General features: G+C 37.6%; 1 protein-coding gene across 1 annotated transcript in view; it reads right to left on the reverse strand.

Annotated features, from left to right (window-relative positions):
* IGF2BP3 (insulin like growth factor 2 mRNA binding protein 3) overlaps positions 1–12,339 on the reverse strand; it is a 151,644-nt gene that overhangs the window by 43,093 nt on the left and 96,212 nt on the right. The window contains exons 4-5 of the mRNA XM_038557101.1: positions 1,568–1,619; positions 1,410–1,473 (exon numbers count right to left, since the gene is read on the reverse strand). Coding sequence (XP_038413029.1) covers positions 1,410–1,473; positions 1,568–1,619 — 116 coding nt within the window. The remainder of the gene's footprint in view (positions 1–1,409; positions 1,474–1,567; positions 1,620–12,339) is intronic.

Below are 12,339 nucleotides of genomic sequence, written 5' to 3' on the forward strand. Positions count from 1 at the left end.
ACAGTGCTAATGGGAACTTGAAGAATTTCAAGCTCTATGAAGAATAACTTGCCAATATCCAACAACAAAAAAGAAAGTATATCCATCTAGACTTAGCAAATCTAATTCCAGGAATTTAACAAATAGCTATGTTTACAAACATGCAAAATGACATGCAAAAAGGGATTCACCACAGCATTTTTCATAACTGCTAGACCCTTAATATCCAATTTGGGACTAAGTCAGTCATTCTATATCCATACAAATTATATGTAATTATAAGAAATATATTTACATGTACGAAACACTCAAATGTTAGGGGATCGTGCACACACAGAGGAGGAAATATACACACATTGTCTTCTATGTAGTTATCTCCAAGGAAGGGAACAAAATTGGGGACAATACTGAGAGGAAGGTTTGCACTGTATACATCTTTGTACCTTTAAAAATTTGTACATGTTACTAGTATTACCGATTTTAAAAGTAAGTTCCATTTGTGTTATGCAAATTTCCATCTCCTTCCCAGCCCTATCTTTCATCTCATAGTCAGTCCCCTCCTTGAGTAGGTGCTGCCTTCAGTAACCTAGGTGTGTTCCCACCCTTGCAGCTGGTTTCATCTTTCCCCTTTAGGGCTCAGGGTCAGTCAGCATGGTCTTTCCTTTCACCTTTTCACCCAGAGAGGACAGGCAGTCTGTTCCTGCCCATACAGTATCTAGAGGTGGTTAAGACTCCCACAGTCTAGTGACACTCAGCATTTTGCTATAAGCACCTTGTGGGCCATTCCGACATGTTTGTGTTCCAAGTTGCTCTGTCAAAGCAGTATTTGTGGCATCCTCATCTTGTCTAGTGCTCAGTGAGTTCATTATATCAGTCCCAAGCCTACAGAATTCTCTTTTCCTAGGCAAGATTATTTGATCTATGAAGTTTTGCCTGTCAACTGCATTGGAATATATTTTTCAAATCTCAAAGTAAATTACATTAATCCAATGTCTGCACACTCCTAAAGTATAATGGTAATCATTAGAAAAATCAGGGACCAAGACAACTTAGTATTCAACACTACTGTTAGTTCAACACTTGATCAACTTACCAGCTTTACATAAAATAACAATACTGTATGCATCATACCAATAAAGGGGGGGGGGGTCTTTATGTAATTTGGCAAGGATACCCAGGCCCAGAGCTTTTTGCAAATAGGATGTTAATTCAGCTTCACACTGCATCACTCTATTATTGGCATTAAAGACATATTGAAAATGTAGTAAATCTTTACCAATGCTGATTCTTATTAGACATTCCAACTTAAAAAGAATGGCAGGGTCCAACTTTGCAAAATAAAACTTATTTCTGCTACCCAACAGCCCAAAATATAAGCACTATACTTAACCTAGTTATTATAGATAGATTAAAAGTTCCAAACTGCTTACTGTCTAGCTTGGTCCTTACTGGAATAGGTTACATTTACGACTGCAGTTTCCGAGTCAGTGTTCACTAGAGGAAGAGAAAAGTGAAGAGAAAAAAAAAGTTAGTTTTCTTTCTATTTCCTTCCTTTCACAAATTTGAAAGCAATTGAGAAGACATGTACCTTGCTCACAGCTTTCCACCACTCCATACTGGACTAGTAAACTATCCAGCACCTATCAGGAGGGGGAGAAAAAAAATTACAGATTTTCAATTTCCCAAGTTATTCACAAGGGCAGAAATAGTTTTAAAATCACAAAGTAATTGTGATGGAAACGATCCAAAAAAATTAACTGGAGTTTTGAGACTACAAAAGCAAGGGAAGGGTACCATAAAGAGCACATAGTGGGCTTCTCTTTCCTGCCTATTCCCAGATCTCTGACTTTAAACTTACTTCCTATGGCTAACAAAGAAGTAGCTCAGCAAAGTATTCAAAGCCACAGCCGCCTGATTCCTGAAGCTGGAGGAGAAAGCAGCATATATTTTTTCACACATATATCAACACATCATCATGAGATAAGGCCCCAAGTCAACTTTTATCTCTAAGATGTTCCTTTTCAAAGAATTCCATTTTGCAGCTATTATGAGCAAATCAGAACAGACTATTCTCAAGGCAGACTGGCAAAATAAATAAGAGAATTGATTTTCTATCCGGAGTCTTAAGTTAAAGAGTAACCTAACTGACCTGAAATTAACACTGTTAGAAAATGTGCAATTTGAAACTGTTTCTACCATCTTTCCAGCAGCTGCATTATTATTATTATACTGTGCACGTTGTTCTACTAAAGAGAAACTGTTAAAACAGTAACTAAGTTCTTTTATAGTATCAACTGCAAATGTACCTTATGGTCTCATCAGTATAAACCAAATTCAACTGTCCTTAGCCTCCAAGAACTGTGAAGTTTTTCTTTAAAAGTAAAAAAAGTTTTTATCAACTTATAGCAAACCACTTACTCAACAATTTAGTTGCAAAATTAAAAGACAATTCCTTGAGAATGTTTTCTGGCCCCAAGAACACAGTAAACCATTAAGAAACACTAAATTTTTTTTTCTAATTCCTGACTAACCTTTAAGCAATTTCTTCTAAATAAACATTTATCCCACGTGGTTTCTTTCAGGCATTTATTTTGTTTACTGATTTAAGCTTGAAATTTATAGTAAGGTTTCTCTGAGAATGCGCTTTAAATTTTTCCCCTCATTTCAAATAAGGTTAATACCTATTTGTGGAATGGAATAGTTACCTATTTTTATACTGCAGTTTTGATATGGTAATGGGAAAGAAGGGGTGAAGGCAGTAGGAATAAATGCCAATTCAATGTAAATAAACACAATTCTTAATTCTTCCTAAAAGCAAGTAGTTCAGTAATACATTAGTGTCCACACATGGCTTAGCTTATACTACCTTAATTTGTACTACGACACACACATATACACATACATTTATACGTAAATATATAACATATACATATACACCGGCAAAAAATAAATGAGGCAATTTTTTAACTTAAAAAAATTAAGAAAATGTACATCAGAATTTCCACTGCATATACTGTACAAAGTTTAGTATTTTCAAAACAAAACTGCTTGGGGGGTGCCTAGCTGGCTCAGTTGGTAGAGCATGTGACTCTTTTTTTTTTTTTTTTTTTTTTTAAGATTTTACTTTTATTTATTCATGACGTACAGAGAGAGAGAGAGAGACAGAGGCAGAGACACAGGCAGAAGGAGAAGCAGGCTCTATGCAGGGAGCCTGATGCAGGACTGATCCCGGGACTCCAGGATCACGTCCTGGACTGAAGGCGGCGCTAAACTGCTGAGCCACCTGAGCATGTGACTCTTGATTTCAGGGTTGTAAGTCTAGCCCCACATTGGTTGCAGAGTTTACTAAAGAAACAAAGCAAAACAAACAACTACTTGTCATGGTGTTATCGTTAATAATAAATGCTATTGGTCATCAACAATCCTGTGTGTAAAACCTCTAGTAATTAGAAACTACAATTCTATACACAATAAAAGGGGAATTTCATTGTGTGTAAACTGTACTTACATAAACCTGATTCTAAAAACAAAACACTATAATCCTAAAAAAACAAAAACAAAACTCCAGGTCCAGCAACAGTCTTGGTACTTAGTTAAGAAACACCACCATAACCTAAAGGGTTTATTTAGATAGCAAAGATGAATTTCAACGGGTCTTTGATGTCTTAATTCAAAGTTTTATGCAAAAATTTGGGGGATAATTACAAATGAGAGTAAGGAAGGACTGTGTATAGCCCAATCACATTCCTAAATCCCAAAAGGGGTTTCCAACCCCCAAAATGAGTAACCAGTTTTCCTCCAGTCTATTAGGTAGGCATTTGCCTCAATGTGCTATGTCAAACAGGACTACCAAATTGTATCATGACAGTCCAACTACTCAACTCTCAAAGAGTAAATACAACTTACCCTAGATAAGTTCTGACATTTTGATTTATCCTGCATTAACTAGGAAGACAAACATTCCTGTTATCTGTCACTTAACCACCCACCCCCTAGGTTCCCAGGTCTTTTCAGCTGCTAGAACATCTTGTAGTTTCTACCTCTCCCATCTAGTTCAGCCACAAATGCTTTAAATTAAACAGTCTTGTTTGAAGATAAAAAGTAAAATAAAAACTTTCACTGCACATTTCCATCTTTTCCACAAATCTCTTCAATTCTCAATCCTAGATGAATTTATTTTACTCAAGCCACAAAGGAAACATTTCTCTATACGTCACTAAGTTTTAAATTCCAACCAGAGGGGAAAGAAGGCATCAAAGCAAATTAAAGCCTCAGAGGAAATGTCTTGGTAGAATGTCCCTTTTTTATACATTTAGGACTTAAAATCTCAAATATTCAGCCTTTAAAAAAAAATTTCACCTAAACGTAGAAACAGAATCGCATGATAAATGCAAAGATTATTGTTGTCCTTCATATAGCTATGGAAAATTAAGATCATTCATACTTGTAGAGGGTGGAAACAATCTAGGATAAGGAATGGATAGACAAATGTGGTACAGTCATACAACTGAGTATTATTTGGCCATAAAAACGAATGAACTACCTACATATGCTACCACATGGATGAATGTTGAAAATGTTCTATTGAGTCAAAGAAGCCAATCACCAACAAACAAATGAATACACACACATTAAGTGATTCCATTAGTAGGAAATGCCTAGAAAAGCGAAATCTATAAAGACAAAGTAAATTAGTGGTTGCATAGGGCTGGTGAGTGGGACTGTAGAGGGTGGTATAGCTGAAGAGGCCTCTTTTTGAGATGATAAAGCTCTAACGTTGGCTGTGGTGATGGTGCATACATCTGTTCTACTAAAAAACAATGAATCATACGCTGCAAATGAGTGAACTGTATCTCAATGAAGCTCCTAAGAGTAACTAAGATCAGTATTACTTGATAATGGCCTAGGGATTTTTTAGCCTTAAAGAGCTACTGAAATATAATGAACTGCACAAAATTTGTTCAGTTCTGCCATTATGTACATTCTCCTGAGACCATCACCATAATCAAGGTAAGTTTCTTCATGCCCCTTGTCCATCTAGTAGGGTGGTTTATTCATACACAGAACATCGAAATAAAGATAACTGAAAAACACTGATCAGACTTCCTCTGCCACAGCAGCACCACCTCCACCACCACATGATCAGACTTCCTCTGCCACAGCAGCACCACCTCCACCACCACCTCTGCCCCCGACAAAACTAGCTAAAGTTCAGCAGTTCCCCTATGGGTATTCATGGGTAATTCATGCTCTACAGATAAACCTTCTGCCGACTGTTTATTCTTTATACCCACTGCCCATGAGGTCCCATCACCTCTGAACTATCTGAACTGAGGGTCTGATTGACATCTTGCCTCCACTCTACCACCCTGTCGCTATTCTGCTAGAAGTTACTACTCCTCAGTGGCTTCAAAATACCAATAGAAGTTGTCACAAGTTCAACATGGTGTAGGAGATCATCAATGATCTGGTACTGCCTACCTCTTCCATCCTCTTCAATATACTTCCCACACACCTAATGCTCCAGTCACACCCTGAAGACTGGGTAAAGCACACTTGTTTCCATAGTACCTGAGCTCACCTAATCCTAGAAGTGAAAGCATTGTCATTTTATAATCTCTTCACACTGATCTTTATTCTCCCACTAGAGTAGTCATTATTAACCATAGTGATGTGATTGTCAGGTGTGTCAGAAATAATCTATTTCTAATGGTTATACTGGCTTCTATACTTAAGGTAACTTACATATATAATAATAGATTCCAAGTCTTCCTTATGTGCCCCATGTGTTTCAGATGATGATGGGACATCGCTGGATATTACAATCTTTCACGCTACTCTCTTCTTAAAGTGCCTCTGGAAATGCCCCCAACCCACCTTTATGTCCCTCCACCACACAGAGCTCTACTAGCCTCTCTACTTTATAAGGAAAGAGACCACAGTCTTATTACCAGAGAACCATGTGCTCAGCTCAGTGAGGAACAACAACAAATACCAAAGAGTTAAAAAGAAGCCACAAGAGGGACACCTGGGAGGCTCAGTCGGTTAGCATCTACTTTTGGCTGAGGTCATGATCCCATGTTCCTGGGATCAAGTTCTGTGTTGGGCTCCCTGCTCAGCAGGAGCCTGCTTGTCCCTCTCACTCTGTACGTACACTTAATCTATCTCTCGGTCTCAAATAAGTAAAATCTAAAAGAGAGAGAGAGCGCGAAGCCACAAAATAGTTTTTGTCCTAAGAGCAAAGGAAACTGATTTCAGGTACCTTTATAAGTCCAAAGTGATATAAGCAGTTACTTATCATCAAATTCATATGAAAAAGATATAGAACCATAAAGTCACAGCATTACAAAAACCAGTTAAATTAAAATTCAAGGTAGGATATTTAATGATCTCTTGCCCTAACACACACTTTACCAAAATACACATACATGCACACACCCACACAATAATAAAGATTCCAAATACCAAAACCACACTCGGACTCTAGGGAGGGATTACCAGAAAGAAGTTACTTTTGAAAAAAAAAAAAAATTACTTTTGACTATTCCTCATTTTAAAAAGAACAAGGAGAAAATCCTCCACAGAATCAACTTTGGAGCGCCAAGTATGTGGAGATAAAGGGAACTTCCTTCAAATACAGCTCAACACATTGTATAGAAATAGGAACCCACTTTTTGCTATTTATGAATAAAAATCATCCCAGCAATTTTATTCTTTTATATCATCTATGAAAAGACTAGCTATATTAATAAAGAACAACTCTATATTGCAGGCCCCAAAAAGCATTTATAATCAATACTAGCACAAAATTCAGATAGAAAAACATTTAAAGAAGTATCCACCTTAATGAACATTTCCCTAAAATGTTACCACCATAATTACTTGAGTAACAATCAAACCATTTTCTCACAGAAGTCTGTTAAACAATTTCAGCTTGATACGACCAAGATAAACAGACCAGATCTTTGAAAACCCACAAGGCACATCATCTTTATCACTGCTGACACCCAGAAGGCATCTCAGCCTCCATCAACCCACATGAATGGTCCAGCATTAGAGGTGCATAGACAAAACCTCACAACTTCCTAGCTACCCCTCAACTTCCACAAGTTAGATCCTCTAACATGGGGAAGAGGAAATAATATAGGATTTTATAAAATCACATGACCAGAGTGACTAAGAGAGAATAGTCCCAAGTTACCATGCACATACACAGTCCCACACATCAGGCTCCCTCCATGGAGCCTGCTTCTCCCTCTGCCTTGTGTCTCTGCCTCTCTCTCTCTCCCTCTCTCTCTCTCTCTTTCTGTCTGTCTCTCATGAATAAATAAATAAAATCTTTAAAAATAAATAAAAATAAAAAGCTTATCTTTAAAAAAAATAAAATCAAATTCATTTTCACCTGTTTTCTTTTTTTATTTCTTAACATGGCTACCAGAAAATTCTTAATTGCATAAGTGGCCCACATATTCTTTCTACTAGGCCATGCTAACCTAGACTGATTTTTAAAAGCTGAGTTAATCAACTTACAACCTAAGATAAACTCTAATAGCTTCCCTCTGTTTTTGGGAAAGGATCCAAAATCCCTAACAAGTGCCCTGAAGGCCCCATGTGACCTGCTCATCATCTATTACCATGCTCTCCTCTCCAACTACGCTGGCCTTCTTTCAGTAATGAATTATGGGTACTTTCTTTTTTTTTTTTTTTTTTTTTTAATTTTTTATTTATTTATGATAGTCACACAGAGAGAAAGAGGGAGGCAGAGACACAGGCAGAGGAAGAAGCAGGCTCCATGCACCGGGAGCCCGACGTGGGATTCGATCCTGGGTCTCCAGGATCGCGCCCTGGGCCAAAGGCAGGCGCTAAACCGCTGCGCCACCCAGGGATCCCAATTATGGGTACTTTCCAGTAGAAGCACCGTCTTAAATATTTTATCTATTTCAATTCATTTAATTCCACACAATCCCATAAAGGAACATCCCATTTTATAGATGTGTAAATTATGGCATGGGGAAGTTAAGCGTTTCAACTTGGATAGTTAACTGATAGAGAAATGATTTAAAACCACAGCTGTCAGGGATCCCTGGGTGGCGCAGTGGGGTTTGGCGCCTGCCTTTGGCCCAGGGAGCGATCCTGGAGACCCAGGATCGAATCCCACGTCGGGCTCCCGGTGCATGGAGCCTGCTTCTCCCTCTGCCTATGTCTCTGCCTCTCTCTCTCTCTCTCTGTGACTATCATAAATAAAAAACAAACAAACAAACAAAAAACCCCACAGCTGTCAGATTCCAAAGTCCATACTTTTAACCACTTGGTCAACTAAGCTGCCTCATTTTCCCACACAATTAAAATTAAATATAATGACACAGACTGAAGACAGTCAATCATTTCTTTGCAGGAAGATCAAAATCAGCCTTTAGTAGGTGAAGAACTTTAACATCTCCAAGGGTCAACAGGTTTCCCTAGCCCTTGTCCCAAGCACTATATACTCTGTTTCTATATATCTCAAACAGATGAAAGTATTAACTTGTTCTACATTTTACTAGCTGCAATATTTGTATAACACTCCAAATAATATAAAGTTAGGGTCCCCTTTACCTATTTCCAAACCAGTTACTTCCCCCAAACCCTCAAAGAAACCACTGTCAGTTTGATGGGTCTCTCCAAATGTTCTTAGAAGTATGTGTCCCATGAAAAGATGCTCAACATCATCAGTAATTAAGGAAATGTAAATGAAAGTCACACTGAGATTGCTTCATATCCTCTAAATGACTATATTTTTTTTCTTAAGGAAAATAATAGAGGTCTTAGCAAGGATGTGAAAAATTAGAATTCTCATATTGTGCTGGGAGAAATGCAAAATAGTGCATCCTCCATGGAAAACGATATGGCAGTTCCTCAAAAAAATTAATAAGAGAATTACCACATGATCCAACAATTCCTTCTGGATATACACCCAGAAGAAGTGACAACAGGTAACCAAAGAGATATTTGTACAGCAGATATTCCTAACAGCATTATTCACCATTGCTGAAAGGATAATATAGTATGTATATATACAAACGGAATCTTCATTATTCAGCCATAAGAAGGACTGAAGCACGTTATAATGTGGATAAATCTTGGAAACATTACACTAAGTATAAAATAAGCCAGGCATAAAAGGTTACATATTATACAACTCCATTTATCAGAATAGGTAAATCCAGAGAGACAGAAATCAGACTAGTGGTTGCAGGGGGCTGGAGGAGGAAGAAATGGAGTGACTGCTTATAAGTAGGGGTATTCTTTATGGAGTGAGGAAAATGTTCTGGAATTTGTAGTGATGGTTGTACAATCTTGTCAATATGCTGAAACCCAGTAAACCGCACACTTGAACAGGGTTACTTTCATAATTATGTCAATTTTAGTTCAAGTTTCTTGTAAAGTATGTGTAGATGTTTATATATTCACACATCCACCCACAGAAGAGGATTATTTTGTGGAGTTAATTTTCTTTTTTTTTTTTTTTAATTTTTATTTATTTATGATAGTCACAGAGAGAGAGAGAGAGAGAGAGAGAGAGGCAGAGACATAGGCAGAGGGAGAAGCAGGCTCCATGCACCGGGAGCCCGACGTGGGATTCGATCCCGGGTCTCCAGGATCGCGCCCTGGGCCAAAGGCAGGCGCTAAACCGCTGCGCCACCCAGGGATCCCTGTGGAGTTAATTTTCATAAAATTTATTGATTACTGTTCTAAACATCTTACATATACTTTCTCAATTACTCCTCACAATGTGACTACTTTCCCCATTTTGAAGATGAATAAACTGAGGCAGATTTTAAGTACCTTAAAGTATAACATTACTTATCTTGCTTTTTTTTCCCAATCTGTCATCTTGGTGGCCAATTTATGTTGGTAAGCACAAATTTAGCTTATTCTTTTTAACTGCCACATGGATTTCCACAGTACAGGCAATTAACCTTGTGTTTTTTCTTCAGCGTCCTCAATCACAGCATCCTCTAAACCTCAGACTAAGCTGTCTGTGGCCTATCGCAACATACCACTGAGTCTGGAGAGCCCAGCAGAAGACTTAGAGAGAAGTGACTGTCTGGTCTTCCTTCCAGGCCTCAGCTCCCAGCTCCCCAACCAAACATGGGAAGACTAGGGAATCCTGGAAGTAAACATAAGTCTCAATAATTCACTTACTTACTCCTTTAGCAGAAAGGTAGGGATTATCACTCCAAACAGCTACAAATTACTAACGGAAAAGAGAGAGCAGTTCAAAAGCTTAATTACAATTCTAACATTATTATGGATGAAGGCACTAATTAAAAAGTGACTCATCTAAAGAGGTGAAAAATATCCAGGATTACAGTGGCCTCCAAAAGTGGTAGCAGACAATCCCAGATGCTGGCATTTTATCCATTACCCCTATTTGAAGTTTATTTAAAAATGAAAAATAAAAACAGCTGAAACAGAAGAAAGAGGTTGGTTCCAAAATCAGTACTGATGAGAATATTTCCCTTAAGAATTAGTCCTTCAGATGTGGATTAGTTATTCTATTGAGCTCTATGAGACCTTTTAATAAAATACCTGGAAGTGATGAATGGATAACAATACATGGTATAATCATACACTGGAAATAGTGTCTGGCCATAAAAAGGAATGAAGCACATACTACAATATGGATGCACCTTCAAAATTTATGTGAAAGAGGCCATATATCATATAATACCATTTATATGAAGTGTCCCGAACAGACAAATTTATAGAGACGAAGCAGAACAGTGGTTGCTACGGGATGGAAGAGCAGTGACTATTAGTGGCGATGGGGTTACTTTTGGGGATAATGAAACATGTTCAAGAAATTACATAGAAAAAAAAAAAGAAAAAAAATTACATAGAGGTGATGGTGAATTATATGCTTTAAAATATAAATTTTATGGTACACAAATTATAGCTCAGTTTTCTTAAAAAGCACGTTTAAGACATAACAGGATATAAACTTAAATAAACATAATCCACCATGTTGAAAAATGCCTATCATATCAGAGTGAACTATGAGCCATTTAACAATATTGTCATTGGGGAGGAAAAGACTTTTTTTCCCTCTTTCCTTTTCTCTTTTCAAATTTTCTACAATGAACATGTAATTTTACAATCAAGAAAAAAAATTAAAGCATCAAACTGGATTATATTGGCCTTTAGATTGTTTTCAAAAAAAGGAATGCCAAGAAAATAGGGTTCTCCCCTTCTACTCTTAAGGTTCTCACTTGGGGAGAGTTCTAGAGAAACAAATGAAAAAAGGAAAGAGCCAAATGCATGAATTTTTTGGGCAGAAAAAAGAAAAGATGCTTACCACACCAACCCATTATAACTGAGCTATACCCTGCTAAGACACAGTGTTGGAAGAGACAAAAGAGAAGGGGAACAAAAGTAGATTCCTTCTCTCCGTTGCTGTTTGTTTCCTATGACAGTCATGCATTTCCTTAATTGCTTTGAACAGTGAAGTGGACAAATCATCACAATACTGCCAAGCTATTGATAAAAGGTGCCCATACGTATGTTCTTGGAATTTCCTCATTCATTGGTCCAGTGGGGTGGGACGGTCTACAGGGCAAACCAGGATTTCTCCCACAACTACCCATTGTTCTCAATCACTGGTAGTATATGTTCAAAATCAAGGCCTAACCTGGAGCCCAGCCATGTATTTGCTATAACTTAAAAACCACCCATTAACTCTTAAGTCCTGCTTTTGCTTCAAAATTCTATTGCACAAGCTTTCACCCACATCCTATCCCTCAGATTTTAACATAATCCTGCCATGTGCCATTCAGTTGTGTCTGTCTGCAGCTCAGGTCATGATCCTGGGGTCCTGGGATCGAGCCCTGCTTTGGGCTCTACTTCAGGGGGAAGTCTGCTTCTCCTTCTGTCTCCCCCCCCCAACCCGCTGTTGCTCTTGCACACTCAATCTCTCTCACATAAATAATCTTTAAAAATAATATTCTTATATTTTACAAACAAAAACCAAATACTTATTTTTAGCAGCTTTTCTGAAATTAAAAAACTCAAGCAATGTATCTGTCAGAATTTCATTTATGACCAAAAGTTAAGCTAAACACAAACTCACTTATTTCACAACGAGTGCATCATCTGCCACCCCAGTAATTATCCTCCCACTACTGTTTATACCATTGTTATGTTAAAATTGCTACAAGTCAAACAAATGGCTCATTAGTGACGCCTCAGACAAATATAAAAATCAAAATTCAGAAGCCCATAATAAACTCATTTTCTTCACGCAAAGCCATGTGTGGAAATATTAAGTACAGGATCATTGTGATCAACATGTCTTTAACACTAATTATTCACATACATACA

This window comes from Canis lupus, chromosome 14 (assembly GCF_011100685.1).
Source record: "Canis lupus familiaris isolate Mischka breed German Shepherd chromosome 14, alternate assembly UU_Cfam_GSD_1.0, whole genome shotgun sequence".
Lineage (NCBI taxonomy): Eukaryota > Metazoa > Chordata > Mammalia > Carnivora > Canidae > Canis > Canis lupus.